General features: G+C 37.0%; 1 protein-coding gene across 3 annotated transcripts in view; it reads left to right on the plus strand.

Moving 5' to 3' along the window:
• The window catches only part of prkceb (protein kinase C, epsilon b), a 100988-nt gene that overhangs the window by 52578 nt on the left and 23771 nt on the right, over window positions 1-24639 (plus strand). For all 3 annotated transcript variants that reach the window (XM_079855037.1, XM_079855038.1, XM_079855039.1), the window contains exons 3-11: window positions 1976-2138; window positions 3699-3733; window positions 5887-5975; window positions 7400-7529; window positions 8358-8500; window positions 8707-8800; window positions 9580-9794; window positions 9873-10046; window positions 24478-24632. In XM_079855037.1, coding sequence (XP_079711163.1) covers window positions 1976-2138; window positions 3699-3733; window positions 5887-5975; window positions 7400-7529; window positions 8358-8500; window positions 8707-8800; window positions 9580-9794; window positions 9873-10046; window positions 24478-24632 — 1198 coding nt within the window. The remainder of the gene's footprint in view (window positions 1-1975; window positions 2139-3698; window positions 3734-5886; window positions 5976-7399; window positions 7530-8357; window positions 8501-8706; window positions 8801-9579; window positions 9795-9872; window positions 10047-24477; window positions 24633-24639) is intronic.

The raw sequence follows: 24639 nt of genomic DNA on the forward strand, positions 1-24639 counted from the left end.
ATGTTGCTGAATAAGCTGGTCGGGATGCCAGACCAAATGGCCCATGTTCTCCCAAAGTCACATGCCTCCCTCTCGCTATGTTTGGCTTGTCAATGCAGTAATGTCTATCATGTCTATCATGTTCTCTTGATCAATAAGATCATTTTCCTTTCAATGCGATAATACTTCTCTCGTGCTCACAACAGTTTAGCGCAAATCAGCCTAAATAGGTCTGTAACTGGTGTAAATGAATGGTTTAATGGGTTAAATGTATATTATCATGTTCTGTCACATCTGAATCTAAATGAACTTGAAATTACTTGAATTGACAATCTGTTAGTGACCTGGGTTTTAGTGAGCAATCAGCAGTTTTTTCTGAATATTCGTTGACTAATGGTCTGAAAAGATGACTATTGATAATTATAATAACTGAACAACTTTTATTATTAACGAAAAACTACAATAAATTGTATTACATGTTTAAGGCATTGATATACTTCAAGCAAATTCGAAGAATGAACTGGTGTGACATAATTTCAAACAAAAGCAGGCCAAACCGAAGTTCGTTTGGAGTTTCTCAGAAAAAAAAAAAAAAAAAAGCGAAACTATAAAGAGTTTTTAAACTCCTGAAATGATGTGATTTAATTTTATAAAATAATAAATAGCATGTTAATATAATTATGCATGATATTCGTCATGTTTTGGATCGCTGATTGTTTAGTCTGAAAGGAAGAGGCTTGTTCTCCTGCACTTTCTCTTCTACTTTTGATGTCAAAGGTTTTCTGCTATGCACAGCAGTCCTGCCTGGCTCGGTTTCTTTTTCAGCTGGCAAAAAGAGTTTTAAAAAAACACACACACACACACACACACACACACACACACACACACACACACACACACACACACACACACACAATGGCTTTATTAATAACAGGAGATGACTGTCGGCCTGCCAGTTTGACACAACTTGCTTTGTCATTTTGTGACTCCAAGTCCAGCCTCTCTCCTTCTCTTTCTCTCAGGGCTGAGAAGTGTGACTGCAACAGACGGATACATTGACATAAGGGAATACTCAGGAGTGATCACAGTTCTCATGCTCCACAGAGAGAATGAGTAGAAGAGAGAGAAAGAGTGGAGCTCTACCCCTGTGGCCTGTTTCTTTTCCTAGTGAGAGCGTCTTACAACTCTCCAATATGGTGCCAATGTCACAGTCATGCCCCCCAGTTTATTGGTCACTGCCTCTGCATGGCACCTCATAACACACAAACAGAAAAACACACAGTTAATGGATTCGTTGACTCGATTTTGTTTAACAGGGAATAGTAGGGTGAGCAAATGATGACAAAATTGTCATTTTTGAGTGAACTATTCCCTTACAAGTACTGTTAGTGGCTGACAGAGTACCAATCAGTCTTCTGATTGGTTGAACAATAGCGTCTGTCATAGGGACAGATGTGATATCTCAGGACACATAGTTGAGTGATATCAGGTAGAAAAAATGCTTAAAGCTACTTTAAGCTTTAGAAGAAACAAGCTAATTCTCTGTTTGGTTTTGTGGTTTTTACGTTAGTATAAATATTAACAAAAACGGTCTTCTATTATGTTAACAAATACACTCTCAAATGTATGTTTGTCATCATGATGAAAGTGTCTGAAAATAAGGGGGGTTATAAAGTGAATAGTATTCGACTGGTCATGTGATTTCAAAATGGTGACAACTCCCCATGTAGAATTAAACAGCTTTTTCAAGGCTACTGATATGATTGGAGTCTTCATCTTAGGGCTGTGTAAGTCTGAGTGTCTCAGACATTGGTGGGCTTAAATATATATATATATATATATATATATATATATATATATATATATATATATATATATATATATGTATATATATATTGAAAAATGTTACTATGTGCACCTGGATGATTGAGTGCACATTATTGAATAATGGTTTTGAATGTTTACATTTGTTTGTGCATTTGTGTGTGTTTTGCAGTAGGAAGCTGCAAAAATGAGGAGCGTGTGTTTCGTGAACGCATGCGTCCCAGGAAGAGGCAGGGAGCTGTCCGGAGGAGAGTGCATCAAGTCAATGGGCACAAGTTCATGGCCACCTACCTGAGACAGCCCACCTACTGCTCACACTGCCGAGACTTCATCTGGTGAGTCCCACAGCAACCGTCAGCTGATATTTACAGCCGTGTAGAGTGCTGTTTGTACAGCTGCGTCTGTTGGTAAACCTGCGTCTGAGTTTTGACATAACCAGTGTACACTGTCCCTCCTCACGAGTCTGTTCACGGGTGGTTTCCCCTAAGAGGCCTGCGTTTCCATGGTAACTTCAGGAAAAGCCCCGAGGCTCAGAACGACAGTGCTACAATATGTGTGTATTGAGTGCGTCTGGCATCCTCCACATTGCACAAGAGCACCGCCGTGTCCCGCGGCCGCCTCTCTGGAGAACAGAAAGAATATGGCTGTTTTAAAGATAAGGTGCAGACATGATGTGTGGGACTGAAACTGAAGGGAAGGGCAGCGAATAACAACACACACCCTATGAAATATATATATGTGAGCAGTTATTTTCTCCTAAAGAGTTACCAGGATACAATTCCTGTAAGCAATTTTTCAACGTAGGAGGATATTTGTCCACACACTGTATTATTACGAACACTTTGCAGTATGGTCCTATTTGTTAACATTATTAGTTATAAGTCCCCCTGTGGTGAAAATCAAGTTTTTAATGTTGTTTATATGTCTATGTGGTGTTTTTAATATGCTTTAAGACAAACCATGTGCAAATTCATAAGTCAACACCATTGCTGAGTATTTTCTCCTTAAATCTGCAGTGAACCAAAGACTGTCTCAAAAACGCGGTTTGAAATCGCTGGTGTTTCTGACGTCACAAACTACCTTGTAGCCAATCACGTCAACATGCCGGCGGGCTTTAGCATATCATTAACATGGAACTAGCAGGGGAGATGAGATGACAGGTTATCCCAGTATATTTTTTGTTGATATGAAAAATCGGTAGATTTAGCAATATAGCAGGTGTATGATGTATATTACTATGTTACGATGAACTATATGCCTTTCTCCACTGACGTTCTGAGTTGTTCAAAGCGTTTTTGATGTTAGAAGGCAGATTGAGATGGCGGGAACATGGTTTGTGTAACATTAGCAACACATTATTAGCTGTTTGATAACATGGTAAAGCAAAAGGCTAATCATATTAATTACCGTTATGTGTCCGACGTTGTAAAGAGCGATATCATTTTGCAGCGTTTCCCTCAGTAAGCTGGCCGAGTGAATCTGTGAGCTGGCGTGAGTGGAGGCGGGGCTAATTAGCATATTAATTGTTACGCGTATAATAAATGAAGGGTGTAGAGTTGCATTCAAGCTATTTTAAGGCATGAAGAATTTTTTTATTCACAGGAAAAAAACATTTAAATATGTAATTTTGGTGATCGAATATGAGTTTTAAGGGATACAATTATTGACTACAGGGGGAATTTAAGTAAGGAATAATTGGTGACGGGCTGTTGAATTATTTGAAAACAATGCACACCTAAAGTGGTAATGCGGCCACGAGTCAAAGCAGATTTTCTAAAAATTCAACTAATTTTATTTATTTATTTATGAACTGTTTAATGCATACTTAAATAAATGCTGTTGAGTTTAGTGTCACTGTTCAAGAAAAATAATAGCTGATCTCCTTCTCTTCACAGGGGTGTATTAGGAAAGCAAGGGTATCAGTGCCAAGGTAGGTAGATCCAATTCAGTTTTCTTAATATTTACCCATATCAGTGTTTCTGTTCGGGTTCGGGTATATCGGGTTGCTTGTTCATTGAAAATATTAGCAACAAAATCTAAAGCAACAAAATTAAAATTCTGTCATTATTTACTTATCCACATATTTATTGTATTTTCAGTGGAACACAAAAGAGAAATTTTAAAAGAATGATGTGACAGCTCTTATACCACAACAGTTCAATACGAATACAGCCATCAAGATAACAACGCAAGAGAAATATCATTGGAGAAGTCAGTTTGACTCAAGCACTTCATTCAAAATTCCCCTTTTGTGTTCCACAGAATAAAACAAAATACAACCCCAAATCAGAAAAAGTTGGGACACTGTACAAATTGTGAATAAAAACAGAATGCAATGATGTGGAAGTTTCAAATTTCAATATTTTATTCAGAATACAACATAGATGACATATCAAATGTTTAAACTGAGAAAATGTATAATTTTAAGGGAAAAATAAGTTGATTTTAAATTTCATGGCATCAACACATCTCAAAAAAGTTGGGACAAGGCCATGTTTACCACTGTGTGGCATCCCCTCTTCTTTTTATAACAGTCTGCAAACGTCTGGGGACTGAGGAGACAAGTTGCTCAAGTTTAGGAATAGGAATGTTGTCCCATTCTTGTCTAATACAGGCTTCTAGTTGCTCAACTGTCTTAGGTCTTCTTTGTTGCATCTTCCTCTTTATGATGCACCAAATGTTTTTTATGGGTAAAAGATCTGGACTGCAGGCTGGCCATTTCAGTACCCGGATCCTTCTTCTACGCAGCCATGATATTGTAATTGATGCAGTATATGGTCTGGCATTGTCATGTTGGAAAATGCAAGGTCTTCCCTGAAAGAGACGACGTCTGGATGGGAGCATATGTTGTTCTAGAACTTGGATATACCTTTCAGCATTGATGGTGCCTTTCCAGATGTGTAAGCTGACCATGCCACACGCACTCATGCAACCCTATACCATCAGAGATGCAGGCTTCTGAACTGAGCGCTGATAACAACTTGGGTTGTCCTTGTCCTCTTTAGTCTGGATGACATGGCGTCCCAGTTTTCCAAAAAGAACTTCAAATTTTGATTCGTCTGACCACAGAACAGTTTTCCACTTTGCCACAGTCCATTTTAATGAGCCTTGGCCCAGAGAAAACGCCTGCGCTTCTAGATCCTGTTTAGATATGGCTTTTTTTTTACCTATAGAGTTTTAGCTGGCAACGGCGAATGGCACGGTGGATTGTGTTCACCGACAATGTTTTCTGGAAGTATTCCTGAGCCCATGTTGTGATTTCCATTACAGTAGCATTCCTGTATGTGATGCAGTGCCGTCTATGGGCCCGAAGATCACGGGCATCCAGTATGGTTTTCCGGCCTTGACCCTTACGCACAGAGATTGTTCCAGATTCTCTGAATCTTTGGATGATATTATGCACTGTAGATGATGATAACTTCAAACTCTTTGCAATTTTTCTCTGAGAAACTCCTTTCTGATATTGCTCCACTATTTTTCGCCGCAGCATTGGGGGAATTGGTGATCCTCTGCCCATCTTGACTTCTGGGAGACACTGCCACTCTGAGAGGCTCTTTTTATACCCAATCATGTTGCCAATTGACCTAATAAGTTGCATATTGGTCCTCCAGCTGTTCCTTATATGTACATTTAACTTTTCCGGCCTCTTATTGCTACCTGTCCCAACTTTTTTGGAATGTGTAGCTCTCATGAAATATTTGGCATGACATTTCAAAATGTCTCACTTTCAACATTTGATATGTTATCTATATTCTATTGTGAATAAAATATAAGTTTATGAGATTTGTAAATGATTCCATTCCTTTTTTACTCACAATTTGTACAGTGTCCCAACTTTTTCTGATTTGGGGTTGTACATGGTGAACAAATAATAGGCAAATTTTTATTTTTAGGTGAATTATTCCTTTAAGCAGTGACTAGCTCACAATCTGAAATGAAGGAAACTTCTGGCATGGACAGGAACCTCCTAAAAATATCATATCTATACTGTGGCTGAAAACATTCTTATCTGTGAGCTCACAGTAATACATCAGAAAAGTGAAGTAAAGCTAATTTCGTCTACTCCTTGTCTCTGTCCCTCAGTGTGCACCTGTGTAGTTCATAAACGCTGCCATGAGCTGATCATCACTAAATGTGCTGGTCTGAAGAAACAGGAGGACACCACAGAGGAGGTGAGAGAAAAATCACACATGATGTCTCTTTAATATCTCTCATTTAAGATGTTTTCACCAATGAGAGTAAAATAGAAACTTTTGCAGGTTTCCTGTTTTTCAGATGTTTATCCTGTGAAAAAAAATAACCCATACATCTTTTCTTGAGTTTCATAAGAGGTCTCAACAATGTTTCAAACTGTGATTCAGATTTGCAAAGATGCAATGAAAAAAACCCATACATTTCTCATCGAATTTATCCTAGAGTTATGCTATCTACACTTTAATTTCGAAGTTCTATGCTCTAGCTCAGGGGTTCTCAACTCTGGCCCTCAAAAACCACTTTCCTGCAGAGTTTACCTCAAACCTTGATCAAACTCACCTGCTAATGGCTGCGTCCGAAATCGAGTAGGTCTTGGTACTTATTTTGAATAAGTAATTACTTCACGACCGCTAAAATGTATGTTCTATATAGTATGAGTGTATGTAGTATGAATGTAATCCAGACTTACTACATTTGCCATGTTGTCATTAGTCTCAGACGTCATGCCCACGGACCGCTGGCTGTATATCTTATTATATATCGCACACTTAACTGGAAATACTTCAGCAAGTCGTCATCTTATTGGTTGAATTCTACAGGATGTCCGGGAGGCGCATGTGTCATTTTTTTAATGGTCCGCCTGTAAACAAAGATCCCTTGATGCCAAACCCCCTCATGGAAGAATAAAGCCGTTGTGTTTACAACTGTGACAGTGAGCGCTGATGAGAATCAAAAAAAGTATGTGAAGTATGTAAAGTTCATGGCATAGACTCTTTAAAATACATACAAGAGTTTTACACATCGGTCTATAATTGTAGGGACATCAACGTTACAGTTTCACGCACCTAACCTGGAAAGAAACTAACTGTGATTGGTCCTTGGCCAATGAAAAGCGGGTACTTTTTGCTTTTACTTTAAGAGTGCTGTGATTTTTGACATACTTCTTTTGTCACATACTGTTTTTCACTTACTATACAGTAGGGAATTATGTGATTTCGGAAGCAGCCAACAACATTTTAATACAACAACTTTATAAGCTTGTTCAGGTGAGTTTGATTATCGTTGGAGAGAAACTCGTCAGGAAAGTGGACCTGGAAGTCATTTTTTTCCAGTTTAAGTCTATTTTTAGTCTACTTAATTTTAGGAAACATCCATTATATCTCTTGACATAAAGAGCAACACCTGAGGAATAAAACTTCCCTTTGGAGTTAAATAATATAGTCTACCATGTTTTTACTGTTAGCTAACAACATCACTGTGTAGGCTTTATCAAATGGGTGTCACTACCCACAGCTATATATATTGGATGTAAGTAATAATAATAAAAAAACTATTTTTCCTCTGTTAAAATGCTTGTGATCATTGCATAGGCATCTTTCTGATCCTCTATCACCCCCTGCAGGTGGGATCTCAGCGCTTCAGCGTCAATATGCCTCATAAGTTCCGGATTCACAACTACAAAGTCCTCACGTTCTGTGACCACTGCGGTTCATTACTGTGGGGTCTGCTGCGGCAAGGGCTGCAGTGCAAAGGTGAGAGCGGCATTCTGGGAAATATAGATACAGGGTTCCCACAGTCATGGAAAAGCTGCCAATTTTTCAGGGATTTTTAAATTATTTTGTCATTTTCTGGACATTTCTATAGTGAATGCACATTTTTCTTTTTTTTCTCTGTTCTGTTATTAAATAGATTAATTCAAGACTGGCAATTGATAATCCCTATAAAATATATTTATACGTTGTTGTTGTTTTTTTTTTTGTTTTTTTTTTTTTTTTTTCCCAGTATAATGTTGGGTTGTTTCATCCCATGTTTTGATCAAATTTTAATAAAAAAAAAATTAAACCAATAGTTGGGTTCTTCAATATTTGACATATATATATATATATATATATATATATATATATATATATATATATATATATATATATACATACTCTAAAAAATGGATGATGAAATGGATGAAAGAGAGCACAACTTTTTTTTTTTCTGTGACCTTTCTCTAGTTACCTTTTTGATATATATATATATATATATATATATATATATATATATATATATATATATATATATATATATATATGTATATATATTAAAAAGGTTACTAAAAAGGTCACAGAAAAGAAAAGGTTGTGCTCTCTTTCATTATGAAAACAGTACTTTGACCCATTATTATTTAGTATCATTTTTATTTTATTTTATTTTTCAAGTTAAACTAGAAATAAAATGAGTTTTTAAGTTTTTTTTTTTATATTTTATTTTAAGCAATGAAAGTTTTCTTATGGTTTTAGAGGTCCAAGATTCAAACATGCATTGAAATACATAAGTTCTCATGCCGTCTCCCTTCATTTCTCTGTCCTCAGTTTGTAAGATGAATGTGCACAAGCGTTGTGAAAGTAATGTAGCTCCTAACTGTGGGGTGGACGCCAGGGGCATCGCCAAGGTGCTGTCCGACCTCGGAGTCACTCCAGATAAACTCTCCGGCAGCGTCCAGAGGAGAAAAAAGGTAAGAGGCCGACAATCATCAGGAATTATTTGTTCGCACTATAAATTGGGCATGTAGAACTGAAAGGTCAAAAGCCTCCTTCTCCATGCAGCTGTAGATGATAGTAAATACTCTGATTACTGATGACATAATGGTCTTTATAGCGAGCACTTGATCGGGACTCCTGAAACATAATGATGATTGGATGATGCTTGTTTTCCTCACAGATCTCTCAGGGTCCAGATCCACAACCCTTACCCATATCCCCACTGTTAGAAGAGGACCGATCCAAATCTGCACCTACATCACCATGTGACCAGGGTAAACGAATACAGCTAAATATAAAGCTTTGCAGATGCTTCTTGGGTTAAATACATTATTTTGTTATATTCAGTACAACAGATTACCACTTGTACACCAAAAACACCAACTTGTCCTTAAGTTCACTTAAAATGGAAGTCTATGGGGCCATTGTACCAAAATGTGAAGCTTGTATTTTGCCATGTTTTCATGGCTTTGTATGACAAACAAACTGAAATTGTCATCAATGAAATCAAATGGCTGATATTCTAAAAGGGCTGTATTTAATTTAAAAGCTACAACTTCTATGATACAGTACGCTTATTGTGGTTTATTGTCATTTTGAAGCTTGACAGCGTTTGATAAATATGCGTTTGATAGCCAGTGCTTTATGCCATTTATACCTGATATCCATCACATGATTATATAACTACTGTATATGCACAGGCAAATATGCTGATTTGGCGCTCATTTTCTTTTTTTTATTATCAATGTTGAAAACAGTTGTGCTGAATTTTTGCGTGATTTTTTTTCTGGGTTCTTTGATGAAAAGAAAGTGTAAAAGAACAGAATTCTAACATTATTATAAATGTCTTTACTGTAACTTTTGATCAATTCAGTGCACCCTTGCTGAATAAAACTATTCATTTCTTTCAAAATAAAATAAAAATAAATAAATACGTGCATTACAATTAACATGAATTTTGTTTGATTTTACAATCTGAATGTGAGTATATGGGACTCGACATGGGGTCAGATAGCATGTGATGTGATTTGGCTCTTTGTTTTGGGATCTGCAGATATAAAGGACCTGGAGAACATCAGGAAGGCACTTTCGTTTGACCACCGAGGTGAAGAGCTAAAGCCAGCCTCGTCCTCCTCTCTGACCGAGGGAGAGTCAGAGGAGACGGGGGAGGCGAGAGAGAACGGAGAGGTGAAGACCGTCCAGACCAAAAGGATGATGCTGGAAGACTTCTCCTTCATCAAAGTGCTCGGGAAAGGCAGCTTTGGCAAGGTGTGGATTATGTCTGGTAGTTTTGTCTGGCGTGTAATAAGGGCCCAGCAGTGAGCGCAGTGTTGTCTTTGTGTACAGGTGATGCTGGCTGAGTTAAGAGGCACTGATGAGGTTTTTGCGGTGAAAGTGTTGAAGAAAGACGTCATCCTGCAGGACGATGATGTGGACTGCACTATGACTGAGAAACGCATCCTAGCCCTGGCCAGAAAACACCCGTATCTTACCCAACTCTACTGCTGCTTTCAGACCAAGGTGAGAGCCAGGAGTGTTTCTGCTCTACACTCAGTTTAGCCTCATTGCAAACTTTAAAATAATGAGCAAAATAGACAGTCAAGCACTAAATACCAAAACATTCTCCTTATTCATAAATGTTTTGCAGACTGCCACTAGATGGAGCTGTAATATTACATTCTGTCCGGTAGTCAGAAAGCTTTTAGAGCTTGTACATTGCTTTTACAGCGGTTTAGCTCTTTATCTGAAGAGGGCAAGGCTGTGGCTTGGGGAATAATTACAAAAACGGGTCAGTTCAGCAAGAACATAGGCACATTTTAGAAAAGGCTTACATTTTGAAATTTGTGTATTCAGGTTTCCAGCTGAAACTTAAAAGGCTTTTAATTCAAATGAAAACCAGCCATGAAACAGCAATAGCGTTTATACACTGAAATGAGAATTATACTTTAAATCAAAAGTGAACTGCTAAAATTATCTGCTATAATTTTGAGCCTTGAAATGTAAATACAAACTGAATAAAATAATACATATTTATTGACAAACTTGTTACTAGATGAACTGTAAAAAACAACACTTTTTTCTTAAATTACTTTGCATTAGAGCAAATGCAAAAAACAAGATCAAAATAAAACATTTTATATAAAAGTATAAATAATAAAGCCCAAAGCTAATATTAATAATATGACCATGATTAAATTAAATACTGTGCATAATGTGAATATAATAGGAACATGTTTGTCTTCTTAAAAGTTGGACTCTATTTCCTAAGATTTTCATTTATACACTTTTACAAGTGTTGGAAATATCACATAATTTTAATTTAATTTTACTGATAATAAATCCAGTTATGATCATCTCTGAAATATTTATTTGTGTAGTTATTGCCCTTTGTGAATGGTTTATTACTGTTTGAAATAACTGACAGTAAACTAAAAAGAAGATCAAATATACAAAATAAGATCAAAATAAAATCTTTAATATAATCAGTAAAAAATGGCAAACGACAATTTAATTTTTTTTTATTAAATCAGACTATTTAAATATAAAAATATAGATAAAAGTAATATAGCCAAAAAGCCATAACAAAAATAATAATAATAATAATAATAATAACAATAAAAATAATTATTATTCTTATTATCTGGAAAAGTCGTTGTAGTTTCTATACTGACCATACAATTATCCAGTTATGATCAGTTCTGAAATATTTCTTTGTGTAGTTATTGAACTTTTGTGAACCTGTTCTCTATGCAATGATTTTTACAAATCCTAATCCAGTATCCAGTCATGGCAATTAAAAACATGTGGAAACTTATTTTTCTTGTAAAGCCTCTCAGTTTCAGTCAATTAAACATTATAGGTGGTAAAGGGATTATTTATTATCATGACTCGTCATAATGCTGAATATCAAATACAATTGTGTTCTTATCCATTCCACAAACAGCCCTGCAGCTGATCACATACAAATACAGAAACACACACACACACACACACACACACACACACACACACACACACACACACACACACACACACGCTCGGGTACGGAACAGGTTGATCTGTTCGCCTGCTCGAGTGTTCCTGACACAGAAGGGCAGGCACCTGTTGGAAGGGAACATTTCTTTTATAGTCTATAATAAGCTCACATCAGATAAACCCTCCACATTAGGTCACCATTCTAATTCTCGTTCAGTCTCTCTCGGTCTGCTGGTGTGATAATAGTTTTAGATAGAGCCGGCTGTTTAAGAACAGCGGCCGCGGCCAGTCCTAACCTCACATGAACATGTTTATTTTCCTCCACTAAAACCTGGAGTCAGCCATCATGACGGCATCCTCCAGTCCTCTAATTTATTTACTTCTGCAGTTTCCCCAAACAAGCAAAAAGAACATTGTGTCCTTACTGTGAACACGAGTGGGAGGAGGTAAAGGGAAGGGGAGGGGAACGAGCGCTGGCGAGAAGGAAAAGGGCGAGTGTAGGATGAAAGAATGGTGGAGAACAAGATGACCTCTTAAAACTGAAAACGTATAGTATCAAAAGACCATAACAGGGATGAGTTTTAACTGTGACATTAAAGTGACATTAAAGAATAGTCGCCGTAATTTAATCACTTTCACTGTATTTTTAGTGTGAGTAGAGCAATGACAGGAAATGACAGGGAAATGGGATCGGGAAATGTCATGTGCTGGATTCAAACTTGCAGTGGTTCACAGTCCTGGTCCTGGGGACCCGCCGCTCTGCATATTTTGGATGTCTTCCTTATTTAACACGCAGCTCATTAGGAAGAGCTCCATGAACTCAACTAAGGGCCGTCACACGGCACCGCTGTCAACTAAAAACGGAATACTTTTTATGCGTTTTGGTCATTCATCGACAACAGCGTTTTTTGGTGCCTGAAAAAGCAAACTTTTGAAAATGGGTTTCAACGTGCACGTTTTTGAAAACGATACCGTTACCGTCTCCGTGTAAACTACAAAAACACAAATATGTGAAAAAGATGACGTCATGCGCATGCGTATTATGTGTTCAGTCTATAGGCCCGTAGTTTTTCTTTACAAAGTGACATCGCCAACTACTGGCCTGGAAGCATAAAACAGCGTTTTCAATAGTTAATCGTTAATGATGATTTCCAATGAACAAAAGATTTGTTAAAGGGATACTTCACCCTAAAATGAAAATTCTGTCATTAAAGGGTTAGTTCACCCAAAAATGAAAATTCTGTCAGTAATTACTCACCCTCATGTTGTTCCAACCCCGTAAGACCTTCGTTCATCTTCGGAACACAAATTAAGATATTTTTGATTAAATCTGAGAGTTGTCTCACTCCTCCATAGGCTTCTAAGGGACTGAAACTTGCTGGCCCAGAAAATGTATTAAAGACATCGTTAATATAGTCCAAGTGACTACAGTGGCTCAATCTTAAAGGGATAGTTCAGGATTTTAGACATGAATCTCTATAGCTTCCCCATAAGCAGTGTGGTGCATTGACCATGACTTACCCCCGACAGCGTCCTGTGAGCCGAGCTCCGGTCCAGTTTTGGTCAAGATGAAATTAGTCCGGCAAGTTTGCTGGGGTCACGGCAATAAAGCTTTTTTCTTCTCAAATCAATATGTGTTCAAAAGAGTGATATATTTGCAGCACAAAACCGCTGTCTATGGAGAGGTCAGACCTCGTAATGCCTTGGCACTATTTTCTTCCCCGTCATATCACTGCGCGCTGCCGCTACCTACAGCCAGCTGGGAGCTGCGCAGGCGCACACCACTTTTTCAGTTGTTCGGCAGTGTTTACAGCAGTGTTTACGTGCTCAGAACAGCTACACGAACGAGCTAACATAGCTACTCACCAAGAGCGATCAGTTTGTACAAGCTTTGTGGCTCCAGCTTCAACTTGTTCAACTTCTCTGTCCATCCTCTCTCTTTCTGTCCTTTCTAACTCCATCTGGCGTAACTCGTCATCTGTGTATTCAGGTTCGTAAAGATATCCTTTTGGCTGTGTGTCGAAGTCAATGTTGTCATCGTCGCTGCTGTAGTCAGACATGTTATCGTTCTCTTTACGAGCTGTAAACAAAGTGACACGTGCGCGGGCGGCTCCCAGCTGGCTGTAGGTAGCGGCAGCGCGCAGTGATATGACGGGGAAGAAAATAGTGCCAAGCCATTACGAGGTCTGACCTCTCCATAGACAGCGGTTTTGTGCTGCAAATATATCACTCTTTTGAACACATATTGATTTGAGAAGAAAAAAGCTTTATTGCCGTGACCCCAGCAAACTTGCCGGACTAATTTCATCTTGACCAAAACTGGACCGGAGCTCGGCTCACAGGACGCTGTCGGGGGTAAGTCATGGTCAATGCACCACACTGCTTATGGGGAAGCTATAGAGATTCATGTCTAAAATCCTGAACTATCCCTTTAAGTTTATAAAGCGACGAGAATACTTTTTGTGCGCAAAAACAAACAAAAATAACAACTTTATTCCACTTTTCATTTCCTTCTCTCTGGGTGCACGTAGGCTCACTATTGGCCGACGCTGGTCATGTGTGATACGTGGTGACGTACAACACAGACGCGCTACGCTTAAACACTACGTGAAAAGACTCGAGGCCCAGAGAGAAGGAAATGAAAAGTGGAATAAAGTCGTTATTTTTGTTTGTTTTTGCGCACAAAAAATATTCTCGTCACTTTATAAACTTAAGATTGAGCCACTGGAGTCACTTGGACTATATTAACGATGTCTTTAATACATTTTCTGGGCCAGCAAGTTTCAGTCCCTTAGAAGCCTATGGAGGAGTGATCCAGCTCTCAGATTTAATCAAAAATATCTTAATTTGTGTTCCGAAGATGAACGAAGGTCTTACGGGGTTGGAACAACATGAGGGTGAGTAATTACTGACAGAATTTTCATTTTTGGGTGAACTAACCCTTTAATTACTCAACCTCATGTCGTTCCAAACCCGTAAAACGTTCGTTCATCTTCGGAACACAAATTAATGAAATCTGTGAGCTTTCTATCCCTCCATAGACAGCTACACAACTACCACTTTGATGCTTTAAAAAGTTCATAAAGAGATCGTAAAACTAATCCATATGAATTGAGTGGTTAGTCCAAATTTGCTTAGTCCAATTGCTTTACTTGATGAACAGATTGAATTTAGGCTTTTATTCACATATACTGTACATTTATCAACTAACACATCTGTTGTGTTAAACGGAAGCTCAAGCATGTTCGCTTGACGTGCAAGAACCAATGAGGTTCACTCTCATGTTACGCAGAATGTTTGAGCTTCAGCAAGAACCAATGATGTTCATTCTCGTGTATAATGCATCATGTTTGAGCTTCAGCAAGAACCAATGAGGTTCATTTTTGTGTTTAATGCAGCATTTTTGAGCTTCAGCAAGAACCAATGAGGTTCATTTTTGTGTTTCGCAGGACGTTTGAGCTTCAGCAAGAACCAATGAGGTTTGTTCTCACCCGTCAAGCAGGTTCGGTTGAGCTTCTGTTTATGTTCGCTGATCATTGTTTAAATTAAATCTGTTCATCTTATAAAGCGATCATTCTCTTAAAGGGATAGTTCACCCAAAAATTAAAATTCAGTGATCATTTACTCTCCCTCAAGTTGTTCCAAACCTGTATGACTTTCTTTCTTCTGCTGAGCACAAAAGAAGATATTTTGAAGAAAGTCGGTAACCAAATGTCTGATGGACCCCATTGACTTCCATAGTAGGAAAAAAAAAATACTATGGAAGTCAATGGGGACCAGCAACTGTTTAATTACCAACCTTCTTTAAAATATATTCTTTTGTGTATAGCAGAAGAAAGAAAGTCATACAGGTTTGGAACAACTTGAGGGAGAGTAAATGATCACAGAATTTTCATTTTTGGGTGAACTATCCCTTTAAAGAAAATTTGGATCAGAGTGCTCAAATCATAAAGATTACTTTATGATCTCTTTATTAACTTTTTGTAACGTCAAAATGGTTGTTGTGTAGCTGTCAATGGAGGGACAGAAATCATATTTAGAGTTTATTTTTTATTAGAGTTTCTTTGTTAATTAGTTCAGTTCGCCTCTGTTCTCTCCAGTTACCTGTTAAGTTGGTTGTTCTGTTCCTGATCTTGTTCCTGAGATTCTGTTTTGTGAAGATTTGAGTTGATTTCTAAATAAAGACTGCTGCACTTAGATACTGTTTCATCTCTGCTGCAACCAACGCTGACCGTCAACTCTCTAATCGTTCTCGTGGTACTTTGATGTCATACGCAGATCGGTACACATGCACTTCCATTCAAATGTTTGGAGTCAGTAAGATTTTTTACTGAAGAAATTAATACTTTTCTTCAGCAAGGTAGCATTAAATTGATCAAAAGTTACAGTAAAGACATAATGTGACAAAAATGTTCTTTTTCAGAAAAAAGGGTGTTCTTTTGAAATGTCTATTCATCAAAGTATCCTGCAATAAATTATAACAAAAACATTAAGCAGCACAACTGTTTTCAACATTTATAATAAATGTTTCTTGAGCATCAAATCAGCATATTAGAATGATTTCTGAAGGATCATGTGACACTCAAGACTGGAGTAATGATGCTGAAAATTCAGCTTTGCTATCACAGGACTAAATTACATTTTACAATATGTTCAAATAGAAAACCGTTTGCAAAATTATTTAGCAAAATTAAGTCTAATATAGCATGAATAATAGTAATAATAATAAAAACGTTGTGTTTTTGGTGCGAACCATACAGGAAATGTAGTGTTTTAACCATGCCTAGGAAATGTAATTATTGGCAGATGTATCTGTAATATTTTGAACAGAAGTTTGTTAAGGAGGGATTTGTTCTTGTGTTTATTTTGTACCAGAAGAAGTTGATTGCCATAAGCCTTACATAATGTGGTTCTGATGCTTATCGGACCTGATGTGTATTCCATATGCTGTTTGTTTTCTTTTCCACACACACACACACACACACACACACACACACACACACACACACACACACACACACACACACACACACACACACACACACACACACACACACACACACACTCACTCACTCACTCATTGACCAATATTCTGTTACACTTTTTTGCTTATTACACATAATGACTAATGCAGCACATCTGACATCTATGTTAAAAAATATGAAGAAAATTCTAGAAACAAAATGTGAGTTTTTGGTCAGAAGTTTACATTTATAGGCCTAATGATTGCAGACTAAGTAAAGATTTGACATTTATCCACAAATGTCTTTTTGGACAAAGATTACACACTTGTGTTCTCCAGCATTTTGCATTTAATCAGATCTTAAACTGAATGCAGGTGTGTGTTCCCTTCGGGTTTTTTTTTTTCTTTCTTTTTTTCCCTTGTTTTCTCTCATCGGCTCTTTGTTGCCTCACACGCAGCATGGCAGGCTGACCTCTTGTTGACATGTTCAGTTTCTCGCTCCATTTCGTGTTCCCTCAATGCCTAATTTGCCATCAGGCACTGCTGAGGACGCCTTTGCCCTGACTTGCTTTGCCCCTCAGCATCAGTAGAGCCGAAGTCCTGCGTTAATCTCCATTTATGAAACCCTCTGATAGACTTTCTCCATAGATTACCCATCACTTCCAATGCAGAATATAATTATTTGACATTTATATTGAACGAAGGAAGAGACTGCAATAAAATGGAGCTAGTAAGGCAAGGCAAGTTTAATTCTATAGCATATTTCTATATATGTGATTTACATTGGCATTATACACTAGCGTTCAAAAGTTTAGGCTGGGAAAGATTTTTTTAAAAGACATTTTTGAAAGACATCTCTTATGTCCATCAATGCTGAATTTATTTGATCAAGGATACAATGAAAACAGTAATATTATGGAATATCATTAGCTACAATTTAAAATAACAGTTTTACAGTATATTATTTCTTACTGTGATGGCAAAGCTGAATTTTCAGCATCTTCAGTGTCACATTATCTTTCAGAAATGATTCTAATATGCTGATTTGATGCTCAAGAAACATTCCTTATTATCAATGTTAGCAATATTCTGGATTCTTTGATGAATAGAAGGTTCAAATGAACAGCATTTATTTGAAATAGAATCTAGATTATAGAATATAAGCTCATTAGACTGCATGCATTTATAACATAATTGGAAAATGCTTTTTAAAAGTTTTATATGGAGTCAACTTAAAATAATATAAAAATAAGAAAAGAATAAATTAACAAATTAAAGAAATAAATGTTTCATATGTAGTAGTGGATTAAAATTCTAAAGAGATAAAAGGACACACATTGAAATTAAATCAAATTAAATAACACAATTAAAGTTAGTAAGAAATTTACAATACAATACATTTACAATAACTAATAAAGCTAAATATTAAGTGTTCAAGACATGCTAAAACTACCAACATTACTGTTCCAACTATGAACCTAGTCTATTAGACTACTTATAAGGTTTTTTTTTTTTTTTGAGTTCTAGAAGTTTGCGGCTTTCCCCCTTCAAAACACATTATGTATGAATGTTTATGAAACATTAAAGGTTCTCAACACCAAGGTCATGGCTTTAATTCCCAGAGAACACACATACTAAAAATGCATGAATTCAAGCCTCTTTTTTTGGGATAAAATTGGCAGCCGAGTGTATAAATGTTAATATTGATATTCCAGAGGAATGCCTTGACATGAGCAGAAAGGTTGTTCCTAAATGTGCACTCTAATGAACCAGAGTTTTATCATGATTTTCAGACCGCAATCAGCCTCAGGATCACAGTACAGCTCTTATCCCCGTAATTACAGCTAAGCAATGTAAATAACATTATACAACCAGCTAAAGCGCATATGGAAACTTATAAAGCTGAAAAACTTCAGGCAGTGAGAGAGGAATTCTGATTATTTATAAATCAATTTGTTTTTCCCCTTTGTTTTTGGAGGATGTTCTCAAAGTTTTTATGATCACTTCCAATTTGGTCAGTTCATACTCCCCCACTTAAGTTCTTAACCAAGGTCGTGGAATGAAATGTCTTGCTCTCTTTGGCTCATCTCTGCTCTTGGACAGCAGGTTGGAGCGCTCCCAGATGTCTTGGCCTGGTTCCCTCACATTTATGTTCTGTAGTCGCTCCATTAATCGCAGTCAGATTGCGGCTGCTCACTTTGTGACATCTGAGTAGGCAGCTGTACATGTCTCTCCTTCACCTGAAGAAGACAGAATACACACAGTCCGCACATATCACAGACGCATGTTTTCATTTAAAAGTCCTTAATTCATGATTTAAAAGTGAGAAGTGAACTCTGTTAACGGATCGAATCCAGCATGTGTTTGCTTTTCTGCACCCTTAACAAAATACTCATGAGTGACATATGGATTTTGTACATTTGTTTATTTTATCTGTCTTTTTCTTTTTTTGGTGTGCTAATACAGCTTGTTCTCACAAGCAAAAAAAAACCTAAGATTCTTTTTATTATTTAACTGAATTCTTACAAGATGACTTAAATCATGTGGATTGAGATCCTTCTTTGTTACATTGTCATTAGGGGCTTTACAGACTGAAGAAAGAAGAGAGGTAGTTTGCAGTCAATGTGATTGTATGTGACGGCAAATTGTTTATATTGCAGTTTCAGTTAAGTATTACTGTAATCCCCCCCCCCCCCCCCCCCCAAAAAAAAAAAACAACAACAAAAAAAACAGAAAATGTTTTAACAACGAGAACCATCTTTAACAATAAATACTCTGCTCAAGAGAATACAGGAAATTTATCACAACAAGTGTCATTAATGTAAAATACTAAATCAACTATTCGAATAATTGAATAACCGATGGCAGACAAAGTGGAATCCCAACCCTCACCCAAAAAAAATATTTGACATAATTCGTGATATTTTTTTCAATTAATATAAAAGTAGTTATATCATATTTATTTTATTATTTATTTTGCTAATCTGGAGTCCAACAGCCAGTGGAGGAACATTGATCCTGTCAGAAACAAAGCAGGGCACAATAACAGGAAAAAGACATTTCCCCAAGCATGTATGTCAAGAACAGGGAGCATTTTACCTCCTATACTGTGGATTTAAGTTTGTAATGTCTATGTGCAACTACTTACATATTCATTATTTACATTGTGTAATGTCTCCAGACAGTTGGAAGATGGATGGCTGAAGTTCTGGTGAATTCTTTTGTTTGTTCTTATAAAAAAAAAACAAAAAAAACATGCCAAGCTCATGTTTAGCAACATTTACTGTACACCTAGAGTATAAATATCCCGTTGTTGTCATATTTGTGTAGTATCAGGCTGCATCCATGTAAGGAAACCAGAAAACCTGTATAGCATTGACTTACACGCTAAGCCCTGTTTACCCAGCGTCTGTGTTTTTGCAGCACTTTCTGCTACACTGAGCTTCAGAAACTTTTCTCTGTAGAAACATTCCTCAAAAAAATGTGTTCTCAAACACAGTGTTTTATAGGAAACATAGTGGCATGCTCGAACCTGAAAAAGAATTCGAATGGGACATTTAAGAACATTATGATGGACAGAGGGAGAAAGAGCAACAAGGTTTCTGCATATATGCTGTGTTAAGAGGCTTATATGTGTGATGTTCTGGGAGAGAAATTCCTACTGTAATGACAAGCATCATCAAGTGAAGAGCGACAGCTTCTTGGCCAGAGTGTGTTAAAAGTCGCTGGTAGCAATATGTGTTGATACTTCACACGAGCTCACTGGGTCTGTTGTATAGTAATGCCAAATGTGGGTGTTATATTTCTGGCAATCGCTGCAATATTTATTGAGACTCAGAAATATTGCCAAATGTGAATGATGGAGATATTGATCCAAACTGGTAGTAGATTAAGGCCAATATTTCCCCCTGTAGTTGATTTTCAGGGGTTTATATAAGTGTTTTTATTTTTATTTTTTTCATTTTCATATTGGAATATAAATACTTTTATATAAATACTATTTAAAAGGGCCTATATTTGTTTTATTTTATTTTACCTTTTCTTTAGCATGTAATATACCTGTTAATGCATGTAAACAATCTAAAAAGTCCACAGCAAGGAGAGTTCATCTCTTCCTTTCTGAAATGCCTCGTCTGCTATTATTTCTGTTACGTAGCTATGTCACCATGTGCCATTTTTTACTTTTAAATCTATTTCTCAGCAGTTCAACCACAACCTTCTTCTTAACATATAGTTTTCACCGTGATGTAGAGAAAGGTTTCAACATCAAATCTGAAATGTTAGAGACATAAAAGTTGTGCTTGCGAAGGTGGTTAGGGCCGATCAGCTGTCTATATCAGACTCGGGCTCGAACTGATAGTCTAAAACTGATGCCATAGTTAGCTTCGTTATAGTATTTACAGCGCCTCGGACTCCGGTTATGTTAAAGGGCGTTATATTTCCCCACACACACTCTAAGCGGCCAGCTGACCAATCAGAGCAGACTGCTCTTTTCAGAAGGCAGGTTTTAAAGAAACAGAACATTCCAACAGAGTGTGAAAACAGGTGCTGCAAAAATAAATAGTTTTTTGAACATGAAATCATGTAAACCTATTCTAGTAGACCTGAAATAATGCATTGCATTACATAACTTTTTAAACCACCAGTATAAGGTTTAGGTTTTGGAGTTATTTTAGAGTATTTTATTCATGAAAAAAAAGACACTACATTTCAAAGGTTTCGTTTCAGTCATTTTCTTGACTGAAATGAACACTTCTATTCAGTAAAAATGCATTAAATTGAACAAAAGTGACAGTACGGCATTTATGTAACAAAAAATATATATTTCAAATACATTATTTTTGTTTTTTTCTATTTCTGGGACATTTTTGTCACTTTCAGTGGCGGTTTTATCCCTGTCAATTCTGATCCTGATTTCTATTGATGTAAAGGGCTGGAGAGAGGACTGTATGTTCTAAACCTTTGCTGAAATTCAGTACTCTAGCTTTCATCATCTCAGTCATGGACTGACGGCCATTTTTGTACACATTTTTTTGTGAATTTGTACAATCACGTGCAAAAAGTCATGACAGAGAGCTCAATTCAGTATTTGCATGCTGTCTGAGACGCTGCTTTCTGTGCACGTGCTTCGGATATGTACACACACAAAACTTTCCATACAGTGTGCGAGTGACGAAAGTTCCCTTTAAACTGGCAAGGCTTAAAGGACAAGTTCGGTATTTTACACTTAAAGCCCTGTTTACAGATCGTTTCTGATGAAATAGAACGGTTAAGATTAAAATTTGGACACATGCTGCTGTCCCGAGAATTTTAGGTTTCTTTCGCTTCCCCCCCCCCCCACCTCCAGAATGGCTGCATATGTGCACTGGAACAATCCTTCCTAAAACGCATTAAACTTTCGTTTACAAAGACGTGAAACTCACCGAGTGGTCAGGGGTGTTCACTGATATGCTCACACAAAAATCGTTGCAAAAGATGCTTTCCAACAGGTTTTATCGTAGTTTTTGTCCACGTTTTTTTTTTTGTCTGTGTTTGACAAAAACTACGATAAAACCTGTGGCCTGAAACTGGCCTGACAACTGTCCCAAGCATTGTTCACATTTTTTTACGTTCATGCTTCCACAACATTGCATTGTTAGAATGTTAGTATGTTAGAATGTTAGTTAGAATGTTACCGGTCAACTGCCGATTGACACGGTTTCATTTACTAGCCAACGCCAATCTTTACTCGCTTTTGGCTCTTGCCGAGTGTTAATTTTAGGCCCTGTGTGTAGTGAATGAATTAAATCATTTTTGGGATTTAGCATTTTGTTACATTCAAACAAAACAATAATTTAAACAAATCATTTAAATGTATTTTTTTAAATTGATATGAACTTTTTGTAGACAATTTGGCATTGATGTTAATTTTCCAAATAAAAATTTTCACTCACATTGTTAAGCTGAAAAATGTTAGGTGTTTTCAACTTGAAGCTGCGATGCACAAACCGATCAGTTAATTTCATCTAAGTACCGCAAGAGCGATTCGAAAGCATACAGAGCCGACTGCTCTCTAATTGCTCTCGCGGTACTTTGATGTCATACACCAATCGGTCTGCCACTTCAAGTCAAACACATCAAATTAAAGCATGCAAAATCAGAACGATTTTATTAGTGGTCTCAGACTTCTGGACACGAAACACAAAGTCTGTTATTAGCTTTGGACTTAAAGATAAACATTCTTGATTAATGTCCAGGGCCACACACACAATACACTCTGTACTGAAATTATAATTATATCCTGTTCCTATCAGCTTCACAAAGCTGGTCATTTGTTAAGCTAGTACGGAGTGTGGTAATCTCACTGTGGGGAATGACAATTACCATGAAGAAAAGTGGGGCACAACTTCAGCCAACACCAGCTAACAGAAGAAAGCTCACACTCAGTTTTTATACTCATTTAGGTGAGACACATTTCATGTTTCCTTAAGGTTAAAGTGTGTCTTGTTTGTGTTATGTAAGGTGTACTTTAACACTCAATCATTTGTAGTGCATGAAGCCCGGCTGATACACTCTGTTAGACCGGCTTGTTGGGTCTTGGTGGTTATCTGTCGATCAGACCTTTTCTCTTGCACGGCGCAAGACGCCAGTATCTGTACATTTCTAATTAGAGGCAGGAAATGTTTATTGGCATTTGATTGGGTGGGCCTTTGCTGTAACTTTGGGCACATTTTAAACAAACTATTTCAGCATCCTGTTTAAATTCGCTTTCATAGCAAAGGGACAGACAGAGCAGACTGGCCCACAATTACACAAGATTACAATGAAAGCGTGATTTCAGTTCTAAAAAAATCTGCATATCATTCATATCACCAAAGTGAACCAGTTGGATGAAGCTTTTAATGTCTTAAAATATCACCCACACTTCATTATTGTCTAAATTTGGAGAAAAGACATGGGTAGCAAGGAATATGGTATTAAAGGAAATATTTTCCACACCCCAAAGATACACTTCAGGCCTTTTTCACTCCAAGTCAAAAATTGTTTTATCCTGCAACATAGAAAATATGCACAAAATTTATATATATATAAAAAAACCCACTATGAACTCTTTTTTAAAAAAATAATTCAATCAAGTATCATTTTCCATTGTTAGCAACTTTTTGGGAGAAAGATCCAAATTCGGTGGTAAACCAGTTCTTCTCCATGATTTCCATCATATAGACAAATGAACGATGATTATGAGTATGTTTGTTCACAGTTCAGCATATTTCCTGAGCCAATCTGTATGTCTGCTGACTAGGACACGAGTCACATAGCTGGACTCTCAGTATGTGTGGGTTTGATATACATCTTGATTTTTTTAAATGATGTGCATGACCCACTGAAGATAATGAGTTATTTTCTATTCAGCCGAGCAGGGCAATGGGTTCATGCTTTCTGAGAACGGATGGATGCTTCTAGGCCTGTGTCTCCTCTCACTGACTCTGAACTTCCCAACATTTATATTCTATTCTGTGTATTGTTTGTCTTTTAACCCCAGTTGTGGTTAATCGGTGGATTTCGTAATTTCTCAAAACATATTTTCTTTTGAAAGTGCATTCCCCTATGCCTGAATCCTTTATGTAAGGCTAGGCTTTTTTTTTTTCACAGTGTTTGATTCTGTTAAAGGACCTTGAAATTTGTGGGCGGATCACTATATTAAAGTGTGAATGGAAATGAGACGATTCTTTGTAATGGTTCTGTCAAAAAGACCCACAAATCTCCAGTTTTGAGATAATATGTCTCAGTCTATCACTATCACGTCCATCTCAAAATTTATAAAATGTATTACCTAAAGCAGTGTTTACCAAAAATAGAAGTTAACATGCAACAAATTCTCAAAAATATGGGTGCAGATTAAGAGGTTAAGACGAAGACTTCCTCAAAATAATCTTTAATTAGATTAAGGAACTGAAATGTTTGGATGAAACATTTAGAAAAGTTATTGCATTATTGAGTAATGACCTTGTTTCTTCTATTTGTTATCTTCAGGACCGTTTGTTCTTTGTCATGGAATATGTGAATGGCGGAGACCTGATGTTCCAGATCCAGCGTTCACGCAAATTCGATGAAGCTCGTTCCCGTTTCTATGCTGCTGAGGTGACCTCAGCCCTCATGTTCCTGCACCAAAATGGGGTCATTTACAGGTAAATT

Source organism: Squalius cephalus (assembly GCF_949319135.1).
Source record: "Squalius cephalus genome assembly, chromosome: 21".
Taxonomy (NCBI): domain Eukaryota; kingdom Metazoa; phylum Chordata; class Actinopteri; order Cypriniformes; family Leuciscidae; genus Squalius; species Squalius cephalus.